This window comes from Protomyctophum parallelum (assembly GCF_964188405.1).
Source record: "Protomyctophum parallelum genome assembly, chromosome: 13".
NCBI lineage: Eukaryota > Metazoa > Chordata > Actinopteri > Myctophiformes > Myctophidae > Protomyctophum > Protomyctophum parallelum.
The window spans coordinates 12,912,852-12,938,709 of NC_139708.1; the positions used below are offsets into that span (position 1 = coordinate 12,912,852).

Here is a 25,858-nt window from a genome sequence, read left to right on the forward strand (position 1 = left end):
TTTGTGCGCATTCATGCAGAAAATAAGTGCACTCTGCGATGAGGCATGCACACACACACACGCACACACGACGACATGCTCTGTAGCATTCAAATCTGCATGGCCGGCCAAACACACACACACACACACACACACACACACAGACACACACACACACACACACACACACACACACACAGTCACACACACACACACACACACACACACACTGATTCACGCAATTTAACCTGCACCACACGCCTCACACACAAACACGCATAGATGTGTATGTGTGTATGCCCTGTGGCTCAGCGCTGTGAGAGCCATCAAACACTGCTCCTGATTTATTAGGAGTCAGCAGCACACACACACACACACACACACACACGCACGTACGCACGCACGCACGCAGTGCTCTCCGGGAAGTTTTCATTTTCCTCCTGACTTTACAGACAGATCGGCAAAGCATCTCTCTTGGATGTAAAAAACCTAAGGGAATGTGTTTGGTTTGGACTTGAACTTGGTTTATTGGAACGTGGCTTATGGGGGGGGGGGGGGGTCGTAAATTCAGTCTGGGTCTGGCTGCGTCGACCGGCGGAGTGTCGGTTTTCAAGTATAGTTGGAGGCCGCCGGGCGCGTTCTGGTCTCTGGGCTTCCCCTCTCTCGACAGGACATAAACACACCCTTAGCCCCACAGCCAACCCTACGGCAAACTTTTTCATGTCAAGGACCCCCAAATTGACACTAATTAACCCCCATAAGAGAAGATTGTTACGGCTCTAGCAATGATTCTCAACCCGTTTAATTTCAAGGACCCCCAGTTTGACATGCATATTAGTCTACAGGCCCCCATTTAATGGCATTTCTTTCTCTGAGACCCCCAATTTATATTGTAAAATCAATGTTAATTTAACTCTGAGAGTGTACAAATGGAACCATTTTGTACAAATGGTTCTGTTTGTACACTCTTATAGACCCATAAGGGTCCATTTGGTTCCAAACTATCATTCCACTGGAGACCCCCTGGAACTCCCTCAAGGACCCCTAGGGGTCCCAGGACCCCACTTTGGGAACCACTGCCCTACAGCACGTCTGACAGACAGGTTGGAATCGGATGTCAACAGTGGAGGCATCTTAGCGGATACTATACCTTTGATAATAGTCTGGCGTATCAGCCAGACGATCAGAGACACTGATCGTTCGTTGTCTGGTTCCAACGAGACCAAACCTCTCCTAGTAACCTGGGGCGGTGTTGTTGCTCAGGAGGTACAGTGGCGGATAGTACATTTACTTAAGTACTGTACCTACAGTAAGTACAATTTTGAAGTGTTTGTGCTTTACTTTAGTATTTTCTACTTCTACTCCACTACATCTCAGATCTAAATGTTGTACTTTTACTCCACTGCATTTATTTGAAAACATTTCGGCCATTTGCCTAAAGCTCACAAAACTTCGCATTGTGGCGCTTTGTGAGCTTGTAGATCTGCTATTTTCAAAACATTTTAAACCTTGAAATGGGACTGCATAATGAGTACCTTTTACTTTTGGTACTTTAAGTACATTTTGATGCCAATACTTACAATTAGTGATGCACCGAATATTCGGCCGCAGAAAATATTCGGCAGGAAATGGCTAAAAATGCTTTTTCGGCCTATTCGGTTTCGGCCCGAATAGGCAGAAAATATATCACCGAATAGTGTATGCAATTAATGCATTCAAAAGAGCTGAATCAATGTTTTATGGACCCATAATAGTGATTATTATTTAAGTTAAGTTTTGCCATAAATCAGGTAGCTTTAAGGTACGGCCATGACGGCAATGGTAGGAAAAAAGATCATCATATTCAGATATTCGTTTTTTGGCCGACTGTTTCCTATAGTCGGTATTCGGTTTCGGCCAAGAATTTCCCTTTCGGTGCAACCCTACTTACAATACATACACTTACACAATATTCATCTCAAGAGCAAAACAGACTTTTCACAGACTTGGGAGGTAAACGCAGCTGAAGGTAATAATGCAGATCATTTTCTGCAGATGAGGTCTTTGATGTCCTATTTCTCAATGGCGCTCCCTGCCTTTGACGTCTTTGGGGTATTTTTTGATAGTCTAGCTAATTCAGTATCTACAGAGTATAGTAGCTTACCAGTCACTAGGCAATGCTTGCTTCCGCTGTGGTCCGTCAATTAAATGTTTCCCCACCATCCACTTCCATTATTAGCGCAATCTTTATCAGCGTTTTTCTCGGAATTGAGGCTCAGATTGAGGTGATTGAACAGCTGTTATAGGAGCTCAATAAAAAAACCTGCGCTACCTCGCGGTTACAATATTATCGCTTCTGATCAAAGTGAAAGTAACGATCGGCAGAATCATTATGGCTGATCTTTATACTCCCGGTTCTTCCGGTGTGAATTTCGGGATTTTCTAAATAAAAGACGCCTTTTCTACGGCAGGCAGTGAGGGATTATTTGACCCAATCGCGGGTCTGCAGTAAAGTAGTTACATGTGTGTGTGTGTGTGTGTGTGTGTGTGTGTGTGTTTCTGTGTGCCGCCATTAATTTACCTGTACAAGAGGCGTTCATGCTGGTACAGTAACACCTACTGTAAAAGAAACACACCCACAATTAACTTACGTCACTGATATCGACGCTATATGAACACATTTTGGTTCGGACACCCTGGAAGTCCCTCAAGGACCCATGGAGGTACCCGGACCATACTTTGAGAACCACTGAGTAAAGGACGTGTCTAGGAACCCAGGATGTACGAACAGCCACAGCGGTGAAAAAAAGATCCAACGACCGGCGGGTATGCTTGGCGGTCAACCACTTTGTTTGGCCAGCTACGAACACAGCCAATTCCGGGAAGTAATTCAATGTACAAACTCTGAACGAGTAAACATTTTTATAAGTCTCACTAATGATGTTACAGCAAACATCAGGTCCTTGAGGTGTCATATCAATAATCCTTTTTATGATCGCACTCGGGTTCGCGGAACATTGTATTCACGAGGGGAAGGATTCTAATTTGCTTTGGTCAGCAGAATGAAATGTTTCATCCATGCTGTGCCTGTACTGTATGTGCATAGGAAGCATCGTTTTGAAGAGTGTGACGTCAAGCTTCCCTTTTCATTTTGTCCTCCAGACTATAATGAAGTGAGTTCTTTGTAGGTCTTTGTTCTCGTGCACAATATCGTTTGAACGGCTTTCCGGTGTCTGTAAGTTGGTAAGCAAGTTGGTCGGAGTGGCTTATTGTCCGTATCAGCTGAGAACAAAGGTGTCTTTTTCAACGCACTAGGCCAGTGCTTCCCAAGCTTTCTATTAGTACGTACCGGCTGACAGTCCATAATGTGTTGGCGGACCTTCATGTTTCGGGACAGGACTTATTAAACATTTGTTTTCTAATTAATGGCATTTCTTAGATTTTTCTTTTATTTATTCAAGAAATGACTTTTAATTTGGTAGTAATTCATGAAAACTGTTGTGAATGTTTTTTGAATATGTTTTGAAATAATAATAATAATTACAAAATGTAGGAAACAAAAAAATAAAGGGACGCATAAAAATGTCTCACCACCAGTGTTTGGGTCTAGTCCACCACTGTCTCATTGACACACACACACACACACACACACACACACACACACACACACACACACACACACAGTGTGGCTGGTCAGTGACAGCGGGCTCATAGACTGTCAGTGTGTGTGTGTCGTGTCACATTTTGATTGGTCCTCGGAAGTGTGACTGTGGTCTCTGTGGAGTCTTTTGACCATATAAGGCCTTGACGATCGCAACATGACTCTCTGAGGTCATCACAGGCTGCTCCACAGACGACCACCGCTTTGACCCACCGACGAGCAAAAAACATAGTTCCATGTGACAGAGGGGTCAAAGTTGAACTAAAGTTCCACTGTATGGTATAAATAGGTCAACAATACAAATGACGCTAGTTTTGTGGATTCATTTATTTTTACTGCGTGGCCCCCAGTGACTCCCACCAAATGACCGGAACTACTTAATATTCACCAAAACCAGAGCAGAACTCCCACCACGGAACTCAGACGATCAATTGATACCTTTGCAACCACTACATTAATGGCAAGTATTTCCTAAAACTTTAAGTCCAGAAATCTGAACTAACCCTTTAATATCCTTTAATAATGCAACACCTTCATTCATATACACTGACATCTAAGGCTTCACTCACACGGTCACAACAGATTGTTGTATAGCTGATGCATGAGACTTGTTTACTGATGCAAGCTCACAATTCATTTCCAATGGGAGTCACATGGCTTGACACAACATTTTTGTTGTATGAGGGGGAGGGGGGGGGGCAGTCGAAACACAGCCGAAAGCCGTACAACAAAAATGTTGTGTCAAACCATGTGACTTCCATTGGAAATGCATGACACTTACCCTTTCTTTACATCTAGCATCCAACAATGTTGTATGCTAGATGCGAAGGTGTGAGTGAAGCCTCCGTCTGTCTCGAATATCTCCGCACACATACCTCAGAGTGTGTGTGTGTGTGTGTGTGTGTGTGTGTGTGTACGTGTGCACGTGTGTGAGTAACTGAGCTTTCACATGCTCCTGTGTTTGGGTTGGCCACTCCAGCATGTGGTGGGTGTGTGTGTGTGTGTGTGCAAGGAGTGTGTATGACCACACACTCCTCGGCGCTCATCTGCAGGCCTGCAGGGGCCTTTTTTATTTACATACCGTGGTGTTTTGCTGTCCCTCCGACGGCTGGCTGTCTGGCTGCCGGGGGGGGCTGGATTTAATCTGATTCTGCAGTGAACTGAAATCCCCACGCCAAACATTCATTCACGCGGCCGTCAAGAGTTTCTGTTGTTGTTGTTGTTGAGGATTTGAGGACGTGCTGCTCGTGCGTCGCTGACATTCTTGTCGAGCCAGTGGTTCTCTGGACCGCTGTCATGTTTCTACAGAAACCACCTGGTCCAGTGGTTCTCTGGACCGCTGTCATGTTTCTACAGAACCTCCTGGTCCAGTGGTTCTCTGGACCGCTGTCATGTTTCTACAGAACCTCCTGGTCCAGTGGTTCTCTGGACCGCTGTCATGTTTCTACAGAACCTCCTGGTCCAGTGGTTCTCTGGACCGCTGTCATGTTTCTACAGAACCTCCTGGTCCAGTGGTTTTCTGGACCGCTGTCATGTTTCTACAGAAACCACCTGGTCCAGTGGTTCTCTGGACCGCTGTCATGTTTCTACAGAACCTCCTGGTCCAGTGGTTCTCTGGACCGCTGTCATGTTTCTACAGAAACCACCTGGTCCAGTGGTTCTCTGGACCGCTGTCATGTTTCTACAGAACCTCCTGGTCCAGTGGTTCTCTGGACCGCTGTCATGTTTCTACAGAACCTCCTGGTCCAGTGGTTCTCTGGACCGCTGTCATGTTTCTACAGAAACCACCTGGTCCAGTGGTTCTCTGGACCGCTGTCATGTTTCTACAGAACCTCCTGGTCCAGTGGTTCTCTGGACCGCTGTCATGTTTCTACAGAAACCTCCTGGTCCAGTGGTTCTCTGGACCGCTGTCATGTTTCTACAGAAACCACCTGGTCCAGTGGTTCTCTGGACCGCTGTCATGTTTCTACAGAACCTCCTGGTCCAGTGGTTCTCTGGACCGCTGTCATGTTTCTACAGAAACCACCTGGTCCAGTGGTTCTCTGGACCGCTGTCATGTTTCTACAGAACCTCCTGGTCCAGTGGTTCTCTGGACCGCTGTCATGTTTCTACAGAACCTCCTGGTCCAGTGGTTCTCTGGACCGCTGTCATGTTTCTACAGAAACCACCTGGTCCAGTGGTTCTCTGGACCGCTGTCATGTTTCTACAGAAACCACCTGGTCCAGTGGTTTTCTGGACCGCTGTCATGTTTCTACAGAAACCACCTGGTCCAGTGGTTCTCTGGACCGCTGTCATGTTTCTACAGAACCTCCTGGTCCAGTGGTTCTCTGGACCGCTGTCATGTTTCTACAGAAACCACCTGGTCCAGTGGTTCTCTGGACCGCTGTCATGTTTCTACAGAACCTCCTGGTCCAGTGGTTCTCTGGACCGCTGTCATGTTTCTACAGAACCTCCTGGTCCAGTGGTTCTCTGGACCGCTGTCATGTTTCTACAGAAACCACCTGGTCCAGTGGTTTTCTGGACCGCTGTCATGTTTCTACAGAAACCACCTGGTCCAGTGGTTCTCTGGACCGCTGTCATGTTTCTACAGAAACCACCTGGTCCAGTGGTTCTCTGGACCGCTGTCATGTTTCTACAGAACCTCCTGGTCCAGTGGTTCTCTGGACCGCTGTCATGTTTCTACAGAAACCACCTGGTCCAGTGGTTCTCTGGACCGCTGTCATGTTTCTACAGAACCTCCTGGTCCAGTGGTTCTCTGGACCGCTGTCATGTTTCTACAGAACCTCCTGGTCCAGTGGTTCTCTGGACCGCTGTCATGTTTCTACAGAACCTCCTGGTCCAGTGGTTTTCTGGACCGCTGTCATGTTTCTACAGAAACCACCTGGTCCAGTGGTTCTCTGGACCGCTGTCATGTTTCTACAGAAACCACCTGGTCCAGTGGTTCTCTGGACCGCTGTCATGTTTCTACAGAACCTCCTGGTCCAGTGGTTCTCTGGACCGCTGTCATGTTTCTACAGAAACCACCTGGTCCAGTGGTTCTCTGGACCGCTGTCATGTTTCTACAGAAACCACCTGGTCCAGTGGTTCTCTGGACCGCTGTCATGTTTCTACAGAACCTCCTGGTCCAGTGGTTCTCTGGACCGCTGTCATGTTTCTACAGAAACCACCTGGTCCAGTGGTTCTCTGGACCGCTGTCATGTTTCTACAGAAACCACCTGGTCCAGTGGTTCTCTGGACCGCTGTCATGTTTCTACAGAACCTCCTGGTCCAGTGGTTCTCTGGACCGCTGTCATGTTTCTACAGAACCTCCTGGTCCAGTGGTTCTCTGGACCGCTGTCATGTTTCTACAGAAACCACCTGGTCCAGTGGTTCTCTGGACCGCTGTCATGTTTCTACAGAACCTCCTGGTCCGCCCCACACCACCAGTGTTGATTTCGTTGACTGAAACTATATGATGGAAAATGTTCGACTACCTTTTTTTTCACTGATCAAAACTAAACAACAACGAAATGAAAACTAAGCTATGTTGACTAAAACTAAAATGCTAAGTGATGGACTGGTGGAGAATAGATCCAGTAGAACAAAATGTAGTAGTTCAGCATGCTGTGTGCGTGTGCATGCGCGTGTGTGCGTGCATGTGTGTGTGTGTGTGTGTGTGTGTGTGTCTCTTCTTTCAATGTTTTGCATAATATGAATTAAAGTTAAGAGGGTAATGTATTATTAGGCTGCAGTGGTGTGGCCGTCGGAGGCGTGTAGCTGTTCAGCCCCTGAAAGCAGAGCAGTAGAGAGAGAGAGAGAGAGAGAGAGAGAGAGAGAGAGAGAGAGAGAGAGATGAACACAAGTTCAGAGAGTCATGGAGGGATTCGATTTCTCCCCCACCTGCTTTCTTCCTCTTTCCTCCCTCATTTTCCCTCTTTCATTTCATTTAATTTTACGCTCCCCCTTCCCGCTGGAGCCCCCCCCCCCCCCCACCAGCCTCCCACTCTGAGTAACAATGGTCCTGGGGAAAGGAAACTTAGCCCCTCCCCCCCTCCTCCTCGCTCAAACTCCTTGTTTTGTTCCTTCACAACTCTCTCTTCCAGAGGCTGTGCAAACAGAAGACCCACCCCCCCACCCCCCCACCCCCGCACTGTGACGCCCGACCGTGTCAAACCCCCCACCCCCCCACCCCCACACTGAAGCCCGTGTCACGGACCGAGTTAAACTCAAACCCCCCTCCCCCCTTCCGGGTCACAATCGAGACGCGCCGTGAGCTTATCTGCTATTTGCCAAGCATGCGTGACATGGCCACGCAACTGAGTGGTTCAAGTGTGTTAACTGAGGCTTATTGTCTCACGTGCACTCTCTCTGTCCCGCGCGTGTGCTCCTCTGGTGCCTTCCTCTCCACGGGCTAGCCGAGAGAGCGTCTCCGCGTATTCACGCACGCACGCACCCACAGGCCAAGGGTCATTGTACACAGACAAATCTACAAGCAGCGCCTCACACACGCGCGCACACACACACACACACACACACACACACACACACACACACACACACACACGGTGGTGCGCCGTGGGTGGGGGGGTCCCGCCACATGAAGGCCGCACGGAGGAAGTGAAAAAAAGTGATGACGAGGAGGGAGCTAGTTGTCAGGAAACCAGCGTTCGCTCACACTAATGACGACACCCCCCCCAACCTGCACCGCCGTCCCAGCAGCTCCTCCTGGGTTAGGGTTAGAAGAAAGTGTGTTCAAATGCTCTGCCTGTAGACGCATGCACGCACACGCACGCACGCACACACACACACACACACACACACACACACACACACACGTTCTGCAGGGATGAGGCTGGCCTATGATCAAAGGGTATATACGAAAATAGCCAATCTATAAGTCACAGATAAGCTGTGAGCTCATAGATTGGCTATTTTTGGCACGGGACACCATCGTATGAGTATAAATTAAGATGGAGAGAGGGACATTACTGTACTACTTCAACCCTGGCAGGCCTATTCTTTAGGGGGAGAACAGATCTACTGTACGAGGTCGCAACCACTGTGACTTGTTCTGAGCTTGTAGATCAGTTGTTCTGAGCTTTGTACATCAGTTGTTCTGAGCTTGTAGATCAGTTGTTCTGAGCTTTGTACATCAGTTGTTCTGAGCTTGTAGATCAGTTATTCTGAGCTTGTAGATCAGTTGTTTTTTGCGGGCGAAGGTATGGATAATTGGCTTGAAGTTTTTTAGGCTCAGGACAAAAAGCAACGGTTGGAATGTAATTATGTACAAAATCGGATTAAAAACAAATCAACAGATCACACTGAACCGCGTCACGAATGCTGTGCTGCTCTTTTTCTTTTTGTTGTTGTGCAGCCTTTTTCTTTGGGGGGGGGGGGGGGCAACTGTGAGGCTTGTGAAGCCTCTATGGTCTCTATAATGCCTCCCCCTGGTCAGCCGGGCGCCTGAAGGAGAGGAAAGGAACTGGTTGGAATAACTTGTGTTCCTTCCACCCGATACGTCCAAAAGAAGCGGACTGCTGACTGCTGACGGCTCATTAAAGGAAGCATGAGCTTAGGTTCGGGGCTCTCCCCAGGTTGGCAGAGGGAGACTATAGCGCCCTGGATTACAGTTTAGGCAATTTGTGAAAAGAAACGCTCTCCCATCAGTCCTAGCGATGGAGGTGTGTGTGCGTATGTCTTGTACACAGCTACGCAAACTGATCAAACCAATCTGTATTTACATCTTGTCTGATGGTGGTGTAGCTTGTCGCCCTGTCTAGACGCCGAGGGAGAAGACACATAAGGTTCCTCATGGCCTAGCCTTGTCCAAACACGACACAGTATAGCTAGGGGCCGGCGGGACAGTCAGGCCAAGAAGCCAACGGGACACTTTTGTTTCCCACCACCATGTCCCGGAGTGCAGATAAGGCACAAAGCACCCTAAAGCGAGGCAGCCTATATGGCTGCTGTTCTGGGTGAGTAGCCTATATAGTCGCCAGGCTGCTCCCCCATCCATTCAACTCGGCAGATAAGAGAGTGGCCATGCTGCTTCCCTGGGCAAACACACACATGCTGTTTAGCTTCCTGTGTTCCCGTGCCAGGGTTCTGGGAAGGCCACAGGAGGGGAGGGGAGGGGAGGGGAACTCTCCAGACACTGATGGGCTGTCCAGGGTTTTCCTCTGAAAGATGTCCAGTCTTCAAACAGCCGGCCGTCTCTGATACGATAGGAGCTGCAGGGGAAGTGCAGTTGGCCCTTAAAGTCACACAGGCTGTTTCCTTTTGCCAGAAGGTTGGATCTCTGTCCAGCGGCTTTCAGGCACGGGGATGAGTCATAGCTCTGAGGACGAGCCCGAAATAAGTACTATAGGCCACATGAGCATTTTAACAATTTACGATGGCTATTTTCAAGCTCACAATGCATTGCGATTACGATGTGAAAAATCAAGAATTGTTTTGAAAATAGCAGCCCATCTACAAGCTCAGAATGCAGCTGTAGATAAGCTGCTCTTTTCCAAACGTTGTTTTGTTTTTTGTTTCTGTTTAGAGTAAAACAGCTGCAATAAAATAAAAAAAATACTTTAGGAAACGAGCCCAAATGAGCAACTATACGCTTTTAGAAACAAGCCCAAAAAAAGGCAATCCACAACTACCAATAATTCAACTTCGCAGAAAAAAAACATGCCCAAAATAGCTTATAATAAGCTTACATGGCAATACTGACTACAGCCTAAAAAAAGCGTTCAACTTTGTCCAAAATACAAGCTCCTCTATACTGCCTCCCCTGGTCAGCTGGGGCGCTTGATGGATGGGAAACTCCCCCCTGTCAGGTGAGAAGATGTGGCCTGCATGAGCTCAGTTCTGGGCTCTCCCCAGGTTGGCAGAGGGAGAGTATAGGATTACAGTTTAGGCATTGGCAATGGTTGAAAAAAAATGGGTTAGAAAATTGTGGGATAAATCTTAGAAAGAAAAAACAACTAAAAACGAACTCATCATGAGTTTGTAGATGGGCTATTTTTTGCACCTAACTCATGACCTGAATCAGGCGTTACAATTGAGCTTGAGCCATGCCCGACCGGAGAGCCCTCACAAGACTAATGCCAGAGCCATGCCCGACCGGAGAGCCCTCACAAGACTAATGCCAGAGCCATGCCCGACCGGAGAGCCCTCACAAGACTAATGCCAGAGCCATGCCCGACCGGAGAGCCCTCACAAGACTAATGCCAGAGCCATGCCCGACCGGAGAGCCCTCACAAGACTAATGCCAGAGCCATGCCCGACCGGAGAGCCCTCACAAGACTAATGCCAGAGCCATGCCCGACCGGAGAGCCCTCACAAGACTAATGCCAGAGCCATGCCCGACCGGAGAGCCCTCACAAGACTAATGCCAGAGCCATGCCCGACCGGAGAGCCCTCACAAGACTAATGCCAGAGCCATGCCCGACCGGAGAGCCCTTACCAGACTAATGCTAGAGCCATGCCCGATCGGAAAGCCCTTACCAGACTAATGCCAGAGCCATGCCCGACCGGAGAGCCCTTACCAGACTAATGCTAGAGCCGTGCAATTTGAAACCACACACGACACGACACCACACGACCGCCACTGCGCTGGACGGAGTCCCACTTTATCAGCCAGATGACAGCGTGTGTTGTTTTATATGGCTCCCCCTTTTAAAAGAAAAAGCCAGTACGGCGGCTGCTTATAATTAGACAAGCAGATTGTTCCACTAGTGATAAAAGTCCAGATTTCGGTGTGCATGGGGGATATCAAAGGCTGTTTTTCAGGGAACAACCGGTTTTTGACACGGCGTCTCGATGTGTTCCTTTTCGGAGGATTGCCTCTCCGCTGTAGAGATGGCATAGCCCCGGTCTGTTGGAGCACGTCATGACAGCGTGCAGCGCTGTGTGGCATCCTGTGATTTTAGCCACGATTGATTATTGCACAAGTACAGCCGTTCAGGAGGCCTATAAGGCAAACAAAAAGACTTTTGGAGGCGTTGGCTGTTCTTTTATGGACAGGCATATAATCATAGTTTAGATACTCACAGCGGTTGTCTATTTTTAGGTGGATATATATATATTTTTGTTTTACAACGGGTTCCGTTTCAGCCGGTTTGCACCGGCTTAAATGGCTCCGTTCCGTGTGCCACGGGCCCCAGGGAGGCTTCTCCCAATTTGCAGACGGGGGCAGAACGCGCTGCCGTTGGCCCGGCATTCTTGTGGCAGCAAATCCATGGTTCTACTTTCAGCTCAAATTATAACGAGATGCGGACAGAGTCCCTGCGAATGTCGACACTGAAACAACACTTTAAGCAAACATCAGAAGATTAAAGTCAATCCATGCAGCTATTTGACTCTATAGCAACCTTATTGAATCCATCAACGACGAGACAACTCTGCGGTCACATTCTCCTCATTATTAATGATTAATTTAATTAATTTAATTTAAGGTAACCATTAAAATTGAAAAAGCTCACAGCTCATGGTCTTGGCACGCGTGGGCTTGTAGATCAGTTATTTTTATAGTTATTCTTCCTGTCAGCATGTACTGTATTTCTCTAGGGGCTTACAGTAGAACATCCCCATGACTCTCGCTCTACCTCTCCCTGTGTGTGTGTGTGTGTGTGTGTGTGTGTGTGTGTGTGTGTGTGTGTGTGTGTGTGTGTGTGTGTGTGTGTGTGTGTGTGTGTGGGTGTGGGTGGGTGTGTGGCCTGACCCTTTACCTCTTGTGACCTCTGATAGTAAACGTTCTCTCCCGTGGTGAAACTCACATATGCTCGCGCACACACACACACACACACACACACACACACACACACACACACACACACACACACGCACACACAATATATTGACTGTCAACGTTTCTAATTTCAAGGACCCCCAGTTTGATATGCATTAGGCCACAGACCCCCTCATGATGCATCTGGGAACCCAATCTGCACTGTACAATCCTCAGTGTTACTTGAGAGTGTACAACCAGTTGGTTCCATCTTTATACACCTCAAGTTACAGACCTGTACGAGGTTGGTTAATTTTTTACACTCTGAGAGTTACAGTCCCATAAGGGTCCATTTGGTGTACGTTGATACAATACAGAATACACCATCACAAAAACCAACAATTGTGCTGCTGACCGATCGGGTGACAAGGCCGTCCCCGTCGTAAATCCACCCCTGCCCCCCTCCCCCCCTGTCTCTGTCCCGAGGGTGTTGTCTTAACCTATGACCCCGGTGTGACTTCCACCGGGCCAGGTCACATGACAGTGGGGACCTCCGCCGCAGCAGACCCCTTTGATGTTCTGCCACGGAGACAGAGAGAGAGAGACAGACAGAGAGAGAGAGAGAGAGAGACCCCTGCGGTCCTCTGGAACCCACATGTTGACAGGGAGTCACCCCCACCCCCCCCCCCCCCCCCCCCCACACACACACACACTCACATGAATGACTTGCACCCCACACACACGCACGCATTTGTGTGTGTCACATCTTGTGAGCTATCAGATCGGCTATTTTTGGCAAGGAGGTTTGGTGGTCCGTCTGACCAAGTATAGAGGGTTTAGGAGGTTAAACTGAAGTGCTATTTAAGACATTTCAAATACCATCAAAGTATTATGTGCGTCACGGCACCCTAGGGTGCCTCGGATGGCACCCACTTTGAGAATCGAATCACCTGAGACTTGGTGTATGAGGACTGTACACACGGCGATATGTACACAGAATTATACACACACTGAATTCTGGCAAGGCTTTGTCACAAAGGTCCTCTTCTCTGGCATTTTGGCGGCGCTCTCGGCCGCATCGTGTGACGTACAGTGCTCGACCGTCGTTCTGCGCGGGGTTCCGAACAAAGCGGGCCGTTCTGCTCGCTCTGTGCGGTTTTCAGCGGGACCGGCCATCGCGTTTTAATCGGCGCGCCGTTGTTAATGTCTCATGCACGGTTGAAAAAGAAGCATTCACTGTGAGGAGCGGTCGCTGAGCCCTCGGGGGGGCCAAGGTCGCCCTGAAGGTCACAGTGACTAGTCGGCACACAATCAGAGCTTTGAGCCTTTACAGAAGTATTGGATTGCACTGTAATATTACACTAGCTCTCAAAATGAGGTCCAGGGACCCCCAGGGGTCCTGGAGGTGGTTCCAGGGTGTCCCTGGGACCAAACAGACCCTTACAACAAGGGTTCCCAAACGTTTTAGTGCCGTGACCTCCGCGGCCCTAGGGTCGGTGACCCTAGGGCCGCGGAGCACGGGCGTAGGGCAAGGCCCCAGTGAGGCTCTTCAACCTAGTGGTAAGAGGAGGGAGTACAGGCGGACCCGTGGATTCATGACCGGGAAACCCCATGCAGCTGGGCTTTAACAAGGCCAGTTCAGTCTCTATCCTTCTTTCTACTCTATGGCGTAGGGTCGGTGACCCTATAGGGCTGCGTACTTTTTCCACAACTGGTAAAAAGGTGTGCATATTTTCATTGTGTTTTGTGTTTTTCTTTCTGTGCAGAGTTGCTGGGCTCCACCAAGAAGCTGAATGTCAACTACCAGGACTCTGACGGGTAAGTGATGAGGTCAACGCTATATAATAATAATAATAATAAAAAAAATAAAAACGTATTATTTTCAGGACCACCGCTCCCCGTGGCGAGGCCTCCGCTGGGCCAAGTTCACCACCGCCGAATCCAGTCATTATGCCGTTCCCCGTGCGTCTATAAAATGTCTATTTTTCCACTATGCAACGGCGCTGGCTCACACGGCTCATGTAGCGCAATGAGAAACTGAGGCTAAAGCACACATGCAGCGGGCCTTTGGAAACGACCATGCTCAGTGGTTTAGTAGCCAAGTACGTTTACTCAAGTACTGCACTGTAAAAAAAATAACAGGATATTTTTGCTTTACTTTAAGTATTTTCCGACTCAATTTCAACTAAATTACACTATACTTCTGTTCCACTACTCAAAGTAAATGTTGTACTTTCTACTTACTAGTTACTGTGCAGATTTATAATGTAACGTTAACCACATTAGCTCTATTTCCTCCATCCATTATTCAGTATACTTTTCATGAAAAGGTTTGATGGTAAAATGTCAGCTCCCATGACGGCGGCGGGCTTTTGGGCCCCGCAGTCTGATGTGTTTAGCCGAGTCAGCGCGTGTTCAAATGAAGTGGTGACCTGGAGGACAAGCGGAGGAGTCACTACTCAAAGACACGAGAGAAAGAATCTGCAAAAGCACCTGCAACACTCCCAAATCAGATGAATGTTCGTACAGGTGCAAGGCTCAATGGTACATTTAGGAATGAAGGAATAAGGAAGAAATGTCCTTTTCCCGTGGTTTACTTCTGACGGACAACGGACGCATTTCGGCCTGATGGGCCGTCCTCAACGCTGGTACAAGCAAGGCCCATCAGGCCGAAACGCGTCTCTTTGTCAGTCAGTGGTAAATAAACCATGTGAAACGAACCTTTCTTGTGTGCTGCTGGCTATTCCTTCATTCCTAAACGCTCCAAACATGTCATTTAGTGCCGTCAGGGGTGTTGTTTCTAGTTTCTACCTCCAGCTGGCTTCCCAGAATGAATCACAGGCCCGCCGCGGTCGCGCTGCTAAACCTTACGTTACCCCAACGTGACTGACTGTGAAACTGGAAAACGCTGACTGCTCATCATTTATTTCTCCTCGCCGTATTAAGCTTCCGAGGGAAAAAGCGAGGTCTGGCTCCCTCCCTCATCAATATTTCTCTTTGTTTGGGAATTACTTTTGATCTCGTTTGCACGTTCTGGGTTTCTTTGTATTGTCTCATTGCTCGGTATGTCTGTTAACCCATTTAAGACCTGAGACCAGGTTCTACAAAATGTCTTCTAAATCCTGACATTTTTCTCAAAGTGGTGCTCAGTGGTGCTCAAATGTTTTGCATGGCAAGGACCCCCAGAATTATCTGTATTTGGCCGCGGACCCATATCTGATAATATTTTGTTCCAGGGACTCCATAAGAAAAAGTCCTCCTGCACACCTACAATGGACAGGTGCGTCGGATAACTGGAACTGAGAAGTAGAGAAAAAGTCTTCACTTGAGTTTAGATTTATTGAGCAACGTTTCGGTCGTCAGACCTTCATCAGGCATCTGGCAAAGATGATTTTGAAATCCTCTTGAAGTGTTTCACGTTTCATTATTATCTGTAATTCTATGAATATTTTACGATTTAGTATTTCACTTTGGGAGTGTAAATGAACACTCTAAGCATTTAACGGAGTGCCGTGATTTGTTTACAAGCAGAGATACAAATGACTTAATAACCCGCCCTCCCCTCCGGACAAAACAACTGTCAAAGTCGGAGCCTTCTCTGCCTAAGTCAACAGTCTCACAAAAGCCCTGGAGAGCAAGCAGACGTGAGGACCCTCTTAGATAAACCCCCATGACCCCCAAGGGAGCAGTAAAAAAAAAAAGAGAGAAAAAAAGCAGAGCGCCGACATTGGCACATTGTATATCACTGAGCCATGCAGCCCCTGGTCATGTTTAAGTGCCGTCCAAAAAAGACCTCCCCCTCTTTCTGCCCCCTCCTCTGCGCTTCGTCAGAGTCTCTGAGGACAAGGGGGGGCTTGAGGGGGAGGCTCGTTGGGGTCAGGGGGTCAGCGGGTGGGCTTTGGCCAGAAGATGCCGTGGCGATTAGATAGCGCTGTTTACAAAGAGCTCAGTGCGGTGGGGTTGATGACAGCCAGGCTGTCTGGACTCTATAGAGAGGGCCATGCTGGAGGGAGGATGGAGAATTGAGCTGCATGTGTGGCTTTCTAGACGTATGTGATGATATGTTTTGGGGCGGGCGCGACATTAGCTTATGTCTTGAGAGACGACAGATAATTAGGTGTTTTCCCACCTCTGTGTGTGCATGTGCGTGTGCTTGTACTTACTGTATGAGGACCAAATGTCCCCGCAGGTATCTTATAATTTGAGGAACAGACATTGTGACGACTCTTTTCCTGGTCCTTCCAAGAGACATTGCCATTTTAGGTTTAAAAAGAGAGTTAAAGGAGTAGTTCACCCCCCAAAAATTACTTATTCTCCATCAATGACATTATTTTTAATGTCTTCTTTCCAAAACATTAGAACATAGTGGAAATAGTTGATCTGCAAGCGCGTTGTAAGCTTGTTGATCAACTATATCTGCTATTTTTCTAAATTGGCTTGACAATGTGTGCTCATTTTGTAACATGGAAATGATTGACTTATTGAATTATGCAAATTGCCATTATCTCAAATTATTGGGATTAGGCGACCATGTAATAATTGTGACAGGCCTAGTACCATGTTGTTGCCAAGACAGGCAGGCAGGCAGGCAGGCAGGCAGGCAGGCAGACAGACAGACAGACCGACAGACAGACAGACAAACGGGCGGACGGACGGCCTGTTACTCAATGCCGACTTAGTGGAGGTGTGGCGGATAATATTAGACATGACCTAACTCATTTACTGTAGCTGCACACTGTGTGTCTGTGTGTGTGTGTGTGTGTTTATTGTGTGCATGGATTTTCACATATCGGCTATCTGTGCCTGCGTGTAAATGTTTAGGTGTGTGTGTGTGTGCGTGTGTGTGTGTGTGTGTGTGTGTGTGTGCGTGTGCGTGTGCGTGTGTGTGTGCGAGCATTGCCGCACTCCCTCCCCATTCCAGAGAAAAGCCAAAATGTGCAAACGTCCCGTCCCGCTGTGCTGCTGTAACATGTGAAGAGAAGGGCCTCTCTTTTTCTCCTCCTGCCCTCGTTCCCCTGTGAGACAAATTAGTGTTTGAGTCGCCAGGCTTGGCGTGTGTGTGTGTGTGTGTGTGTGTGTGTGTGTGTGTGTGTGTGTGTGTGTGTGTGTGTGTGTGTGTGTGTGTGTGTGTGTGTGTGTGTGTGTGTGTGTGTGTGTGTGTGTGTGTGTGTGTGTGTGTGTGTGTGCGCGTGCGTGTGCGCGTGCGTGTGCGTGTGCGTGTGCGCGTCAGCCAGGCAGCGAGCCGGTCGCCTGGGGCCTGTGCCACTGTGTGTGTGTGGTTTCCATGGAGAACGCTGCTGGAATGGTCCCGGGACAGGCGGCTGGATGACCGTAATGCCAGCGATGCATGGATGGATGTAGTACTTTGACTTTACTTGAGCATACTTCTACTTGCTACTCCTAGTACATCTACTCCACTCCATCTCAGAGGCAGATATTGTACTTTTTTACTCCACTAAAGTTATTTGATGGGTGATGGGTGTAGTTACTATAGTAATCTAGTTACTACTAGTAATCTCTCCAGACACATTCTGCTAACGGCATAATCTGTTTCTTCTACCCAATGGGCAGGTTGAGTTACTTATTTACATAAATAGTACAAAAAAACACACACTTAAGCACTTGTTTTATACTTTTACTTTGGTAAATCAAGTAATATGTTATGCCAGTGCTTTTAGTCAAACATTTCTTTTGTATACCGTGCTTTTTCTTGTAACAAGACCATCCCTACCTTTTAAAGTACAGCTAATGGTATAAAAAAAAAACGTATTCCAGGATTGTCGTTTGGAAGCTGTGGTCTTTTTGTAACGACAGTGCCTACAAGCTCACAGCATGTAGATCGGCTACAGTATTTCTGGGCTTTTTAATGGAGGGAGAAATGATGGCCAGGACTGGTACATGGATGCCACGGATGCTGGGCACAGAGCGATGACTCATGTCTCTGTACAAACCATTCTCTCTAACGCAGTGGTTCTCAAACCTTTTCATGTCGAGGACCCCCAAATTGACACTCAATAGCCTGCGGACCCCCATTAGAAAATATACGCCATATACCCTCATAAGAGAAGATCTTTACGGCTCTAGCAGTGAATCTCCACCAGTTTAATTTCAAGGACCCCAGGTTTGACCTGCATTAGGCTACGGTCCCCCATTTAATGGCATTTCTATCTCTGGGACCCCAATGTATATTGTAAAATCAAAGTGAATTTAACTCTGAGAGTAGAGTGTGTATTTGTACACTCTCTGAGTGCTGGGGACCCCCTGGAACTCTCTCAAGGACCCCTAGGGGTCCCCGGACCCCATTTTGGGAACCACTGCTCTAACGCACAGTAGCTCTTATAATAATAATAATAATAAAACTTTATTTGTATAGCACCTTTCATGACATGAAATGCAGCTCAAAGTGCTTTACAGAACAATGGAGAATAAAAGAAAAGCAAGGCAACGACATTAAAAAACAAGCAGTAATGCAATACAGTGAGGACATGAATAACAAAAATAAAAAATAAAAGATCAATTAAAACTAAGCAATGTTGTAGAAGTGGGTCTTGAGCTGAGCTTTAAAATGTCTACAGAGGCTGCCTGACGAAGGTACAGTGGGAGCTTGTTCCATGCCGACGGCCCGTAGAAGCAAAAAGCTGCTTCCCCGTATTTTTTAGTTGCCATTTTTTTAGGCAAAGCGAGCAGGCCAGCAGTGGAAGACCTTAGGGGGGCGGTTTGGGACATATTTAGGCAGGCAGTCATGTAGGTAGGAAGGCGCGAGACCATTGAGAGCTTTATAGACAAGTAAAATAATTTTTAAATCAATCCTAAAAACAACCGGAAGCCAGTGCAGTGATGCCAAAACTGGAGTAATATGTTCTCTCATCTTAGTTCTAGTTAAAACTCTGGCTGCTGCATTTTGGACAAGTTGTAATCTGTCAGTTGTTTTCTTAGGCAGTCCTGAAAAAAGTGCATTGCAGTAATCAAGCCGAGAAAAAACGAAGGCGTGGATTAGCATTTTTGCATCGTCCAAGGACAAATAGGCTCTGATTCGTGCAATATTTCTAAGGTGAAAAAAGGCAATCTTGGTAACATGATTAATGTGTGAATTAAAATTCAATTCAGAATCAATAATAACCCCCAGGTTCTTTACTGTACTGTTACTTTCTACATTCAGGCTGCCAAGTCTGCTTATTATTGATTATTTCTGCTCACTAGAACCGATTATGAGAACTTCTGTCTTATCCTCATTTAGCTTGAGAAAGTTCTCACTCATCCAACATTTGATGCTAGACAGACAGGTCAACAGCGGGTCTAAAGCACAGGGATCATCTGGAGCCACAGAAAGATATAGTTAGCAGCAATGGCAACGAGTGCTGCTTTAATTTAGACAAGTAGCCTACTCCTGAAATTCTAAGTTTACAAAAAGCCCCTGGAGAGGCTGTGTGCTAGAACGCATTGTGAAGCCCCTGGCTTGTCTGTGTACCAGTGAGGCCTTTTTTTCCTTCCACTTAGACTTCTTAAAGGAGCACTTTCATCCATATTTAACTGTAGGCTATATCTTCGTAATGTTCTTCACCAACAGCGCTCATTGTAAGATGGCACGGTTTCGGTCTACTCCCTCTGATTGGTGGGCTGTGCGCTTTTTTGTCAGTGAAAAAAGGTAGTCGACGAACATTAACACGGCTTAGAATGCTCCTTTTGCCCATGCAGCCATAAGCAGTGAATGGTTTATTGACAGTCCGTGCCATGCCAAACACACTGCTTAACTCAGTGACTACGGGAGAGGGGGGGGGTGTGTTGTCGGTGTGGGACTATTTATACAGACTCTATATTGTTTAGCATGTGCCAACGTACCGCAACCTGAACTCATAAAGAAATCCTTGTAAAAGAAAAAAAGTTGTAGCGTAAAAGCTGTGTCTCTGTGGTGTATTCTGTCACGAAAAAAAAAGAAATGAAGGGGGGGAAAAATGAAAAACATTGGCACATAAAAGCAACATGGGAAATTAACCTAAGCCATGCACTGTTAAATGCACACATGCACTGTAAAAATAAATCCTTTGAAAGTTGAGTTAACATGCAGAGTTTAGTTTGGTATAGAGAGGCTGACACAGCACTGTCTCCTCACTTTGCAGCCTAAAGGCACCACAACCCCAATGAATCCTGCACAGGGGAATGCTGGGTAATGTACCGTATTAATATCTCCCAAGTTCAGTGGTTCTCAAAGTGGGGTCCTGAGACCCCCAGGGGTCCTTGGGGGTCCCCAGAAAAGTGTGTACTTTACGGGGTGCATACTTAGTTTAGACTATAGTCATTGGTTAGACATGGGTTGAGGTTAGGTTTAGGTGTGCTGTCCCGTGGGAGGTTAGGTTTAGGGTGAGGGTTTGAGATAGGTTGTAGTTGTAGGACTAATGACTGGTCTAACCAATGACGAGTCTAAACCAAAAACTGTCTAAACTAAGTACTGCACCCGTTATTTACCTTTTATCCAGTTATACGTTGGCTATTTATTTAACTCTTAACTGCCAGAATTGTTTATAGTCCCTTCCGTGCCGAGGAATTGTTCTGCAAATTCACGGCCCATGAACCGGAAGCAGAATTGAGATACAGTGGTTTCTGCACGACAGCACGGACACTGTGTGTGATGCCCTGTGTGTAGTTGTGTCCACACTGTGGTGTAACACTGTGTGTAGTTGTGTCCACACTGTGTGTGATGCCCTGTGTGTAGTTGTGTCCACACTGTGTGTGATGCCCTGTGTGTAGTTGTGTCCACACTGCGGTGTTTGGTGTTTGCTGAGCAGCTTAGCACTCTACTGTCTGAGACTGGAAGTGTGCTTGTAGCATCCGGACACTGACAGGCAGTCTGGGGGGAGAGACAGTCAGGGACCCTTTGTGGGTCCCCTGGGACGGACGGACAGACAGACAGACAGACAGGTCCTCCCAGGAATGTGACACTATCAGTAGGAATGTCATTTGACGGCCTCTTACACTCTCCCTCTCTATTCCTACCAGCTCTGGAGTGAGTGTGTGTGTGTGCGTGTGTGCGTGCGTGCGTGCGTGCGTGCGTGCGTGTGTGTGTGTGCGTGTGTGCGTGCATGCGTGAGATATCCTACCCCGATGCATACCAGTGAATGGGGATGACACTTCAACCCAACATTGGTTGGGGAGAGAGAGAGAGAGAGAGAGGGAGACCTTCCATAAATATCTCCCCTCATGCTTTTTCTTTCTGCGAGAGGCGAGTTCAGGGAGTGCCTCGTTCTCCCAGGAACTTGAGAGAGAGAGTTTTAGACATTTTTGTAACAATTTGTACCGTCCCAGTCAATTTATGAGAGAGAGAGACGTGGGAGGGGGAGACTACAGAACACAGAGGTCTTTTTAGGGGGGGGGGGGGGTGTTTGGAGTGCGGTCAGGAGCCCCAGGAGCAAGAACAGGGGCCCAGGAACCTGGGACAGAGGAGGGGTTTGTCTACCTCAACCCCCCCACCCCGCCCATTACCTTCCCTTCTCTCTCCTGACACTGTCTTTCACCGCCGTGGTTCCCGCCAGCTACACCCCCCCCCTGCCCGCTCGCTCACACGGACCGCCCACCAGCCCGCACGCCGCAAAGAGCACTCCGGCTCGCGGACTGTCGGGACAAAATGAAAGGAAGGGACATGAGGTCACGTGACTGGACGCTGGGGCTGCGACATGACGCTCATGGGTGGCAAATCGCACACCGGAAGTTCGATGAAATACAAGGTTCAAGGTTGGACTTTATTGTTGCGTCAGGTATACAATAAAATAAAAATCGTTTGGCTTCCTTAGTTACAGACAAGCCAAACAAAAACAAGTTTTACTATACATGGCAGTGGATGGAGCCAGTTGGACCAGCTCGTGAACAAACTCTATTTATGAACGATTGAGACCTTTGTCATATAATCCGTTCAGTTATATACATAATTTTATTGAGCCATCTAAACAGCAGCAGGCATCGTTTCTGTTTCGGAGGTATCGCGAGATTTGGTTGCCAGACTTGGAAACGGTGGAGAGTCTCGCGATACTTGGCACGTTCAGAAATCTTCAGATACTGTACCTCTATAAAATTACGCAGTGTACTGTACACATCGAAAAGCAACACAGCAGAAATAATGTGTTGTCTTCTGTTATTTTTCCATTAATCAACGGGTCCGCCTGCAGTCCTTCCTCTTACCACTAGGGCCCAGTGCTTCAACGTTGGAGCGCCTCACTGGCCCCTTGGTGCCAGCTAAAAGCACCCAGCCGGACTGAGTTATAACCCCCCATTTATCGTTTGTCACGCGCTGGTGTAGTGCGCTGAAAATAGCCTCTCTTTTAAAAAAAAGCTCAAGTTATGCAGCTGTGAGCATTGAAACATTGAGACCCTGGTGTCCATATATATATATAGGACACATGCATGGATTTAACCACTTATGTGGTTGACTGGAGTCCCTCAGTTTGCTGTCATTGTGGGGAAAACTCTCACTGAAAGGAGCCGATTGACGAAATCAGAGCTCTAAAGTGTTGGAGAAGCGTTGCCCACAGCCCGGCAAGTGGCATGCGATGGGGAGTATAAAAAAGGACTTATTTGAAGCCGTGTTACATGCCTAGATAGTGCCGGGGTAACGGAACAGGGAGATAATTAGGATACACGTTCCCTGCCCTGGCCGGGGGGGGGGCTGCATATACGTGCAATAAAAAATAAATAGAAAACTTCCCCAAATATGTTGAATTTTGATTGGAGGAGGGTGATACCAAAGTAACTGTGCGTGCATGACTTGTGCGTATAGCAGAACTTTAGAAAAGGACATTGTGAGGACAATAATTGTCCTGGTCCTTGCACTACACAAGATAAATGGATCTTCTACAAGTTAGTTAAATATTCAGGTATAGGGTTATAGGATTAGGATATAGAGGTTTAGAGGTTTTCTAACTTTTCTACCAAAAATAGACGATCTGTGTGAGATTGAAGAGCGGCTCTTTTTTTTCTCAGGCTTTTACCCTCAGTGTTAAAGATGGTGAATTGTTTTTATGGCATTCATGAAATCCCCATCCTAAAATCTTGATGTCCGCACGAGTATAGTACAGACGTGTGTGCGTGCCACTGCGTGCGTGTGTGTGTGTGTGTGTGTGTGTGTGTGTGTGTGTGTGCGTGCGTATAAAGCAGTGATTAATGTGTGAAGTGTCTGGACTCGCCATGCAGTGTGTGAATCAGTGCTCAGGATGGTAGGCGGGGCATTGCTGTGCGTCGGCGTGCACCGACAAGCGGCACGGCCCTCGTGTTCAGTCTAAAGTCCTTAACTTTTCAACCTGTGAACCAAAACTGAAATTAGATATTCACTCCAGGATCAAAACTATAGTGATAATGTGATAATAGCAGCTATTTATAGCTGTTTTCACTACTAATTTTGTCCTAATTTATGGAATTTCTTACGATTACTGAAGAAATCATTGGATTTTGTTATTAATTCAAAGGGGTACAAGATAGGGCCCTATGAGTTACAGACCCAGAACTGTCCGTTTGGGACCCCAGAGTGGAACCCATTCAAGGTGTTTATAGTCCCTTCCGTGCCGGAAGGTGTGTGTGTGTGTGTGTGTGTGTGTGTGTGTGTGTGTGTGTGTGTGTGTGTGTGTGTGTGTGTGTGTGTGTGTGTGTGTGTGTGTGTGTGTGTGTGTGTGTGTGTGTGTGTGTGTGTGTGCCCGCCCAGACCTAAGCCCCGCCCACCCTGCCTGTAGCAAACAGAGGCTGTTTCTGCTTATAGCCTTGCGGCCCTCCCCGACCTACTGAATGAGGTCCTTTTGTTTTATTGAATGTTTTCATCATTTCAGTGAATTTACAGTGAAACCGTGGGGAGTCTTAATTAAATGAAAGCCAGCCGGCAGGGAGGCAGACGTAATCCGTGTTGTTTTGAACGCAGTATTGAAGAAGGCTTGTTGTTTATGGCTCAGACCATGTGGTTCCCAAACTCTTCAAGTCGAGACCCAAAAGAGAGGTTTAGACGTTTGGCCGGGACCCCAAACTAGTGAAAATAGCAGATATACAAGCTCACAACGCGGCGTGTGTAATACACTATGCTGGTTCCCAGCAGAGTGAACTTGTCTGTACAGTACAGTACAAATGTTGAATGTAATCTAATGTCTGACGTATCTTCCTTTCTTTCTCTGTGTGTGCGTGTGTTTGTGTGTGCGTGCATGTGTGCATGCGTTTGTGTGTACGTGTGCGTGTGTGTGTGTGTGTGTCACCAGGTTCTCGGCCCTCCACCATGCGGCTCTCACAGGGACCAGCGAACTGCTCAACGCACTGCTGGAGGCACATGCCACCGTCGATGTCAAGGACAGCAACGGTATACCAGTCTCTGTAGACGGCATATTTTGAAGAAATAAATAAATTAATAATAATAATAATAATAATAATAGTGCTTTTTAGCTCAAATCCCTATATAAACTATTGAGACCTGAGACCAGCTTCTACAAATGTCTTCTAAATTATGACAGTTTGTCTATTGCATTCAAACTATTTCATGTCAAGGAACCCAGTTATATGTAATTGGCCGCCGACCCCCATCTGAAAATATGTTGTTCCAGGGAATCAAGTTGATTCATGAGTTAAAAACTCGTTTTCATGATTATTAAAAAATAGCTAAAGTATAAAATAAGATAATGGTTAAAAGTGGTTAGAAGTTAGAACGCTAATAGCAACAAAATATGCGTTCCAGGTCTTAATGAAATGAAAGCTCATTTAAATGTTTTGGTCTGGCACGCAGGCATGCGGCCTCTGCACTACGCGGCCTGGCAGGGCAAGGCGGACTCTGTGCTGACCCTGCTGCGCTCCGCGGCCTCCGTCAACGGGACGTCCCAGGACGGCCACATCCCGCTGCACCTGGCCGCGCAGTACGGACACTATGAGGTGGTGAGTACTGCACACAACTCTACTTTTTGGCTGTGAGTAAATATACCGTTGGCGTATACTGTGTCCCCCCTTTTTTTGAGTTTCCTAAAAAAGACAAAAAAAAATATTTCAACTGATTTTTTTTTTAAAGTAAAAAAAACAAACAAAACATCATCAATTAAAAACTATTCCAACATTTTTCAAAAGTATTTCATGAATAAATTCTAATAATGGAATAAAAAAAAAAAATACAAATAGAAGTAGTGAAAATTGCCGATTACTACTTCCGGGTTCAGGGGGCCGATTCACGGGGTCTTCTTCACTGCCTTTCCCGTGCATTCTGTTGGCACTGCCGACCACAGCGCTGGAGTCACTGATGGCATGGAATCGGTTAAGATGTGACGTTACGCTCTGCGGCGCGAATCTGGTTGCTTACGCTACCTCACATCTCGTTGTTTAGGCAACCTCACAGCGCTCTTGTAAGTAAAATAACTGTGCGCGACGAGGCGAATGAGAGGTGAAAGAGAGGCGGTCCTTACTATTGTTTGAAAGTAATAATGACTTTTAAACGTCCGCTCTGCGTAAATGTCGGCGTCTCTGCCGTGCTGATGTTCTTCACGTTAGGAAGTGAACTTCAGCAGCAATTCGCGCTGCGTTTGTTGGCTTTGCTCCCTCGC

The 25,858-nt window shown here is 47.2% G+C and overlaps 1 protein-coding gene across 3 annotated transcripts in view; it reads left to right on the forward strand.

Moving 5' to 3' along the window:
* caskin2 (CASK interacting protein 2) overlaps positions 1–25,858 on the forward strand; it is a 100,382-nt gene that overhangs the window by 32,077 nt on the left and 42,447 nt on the right. For all 3 annotated transcript variants that reach the window (XM_083779310.1, XM_083779312.1, XM_083779311.1), the window contains exons 3-5: positions 14,084–14,135; positions 24,539–24,636; positions 25,057–25,202. In XM_083779310.1, the coding sequence (XP_083635436.1) occupies positions 14,084–14,135; positions 24,539–24,636; positions 25,057–25,202 (296 nt within the window). The remainder of the gene's footprint in view (positions 1–14,083; positions 14,136–24,538; positions 24,637–25,056; positions 25,203–25,858) is intronic.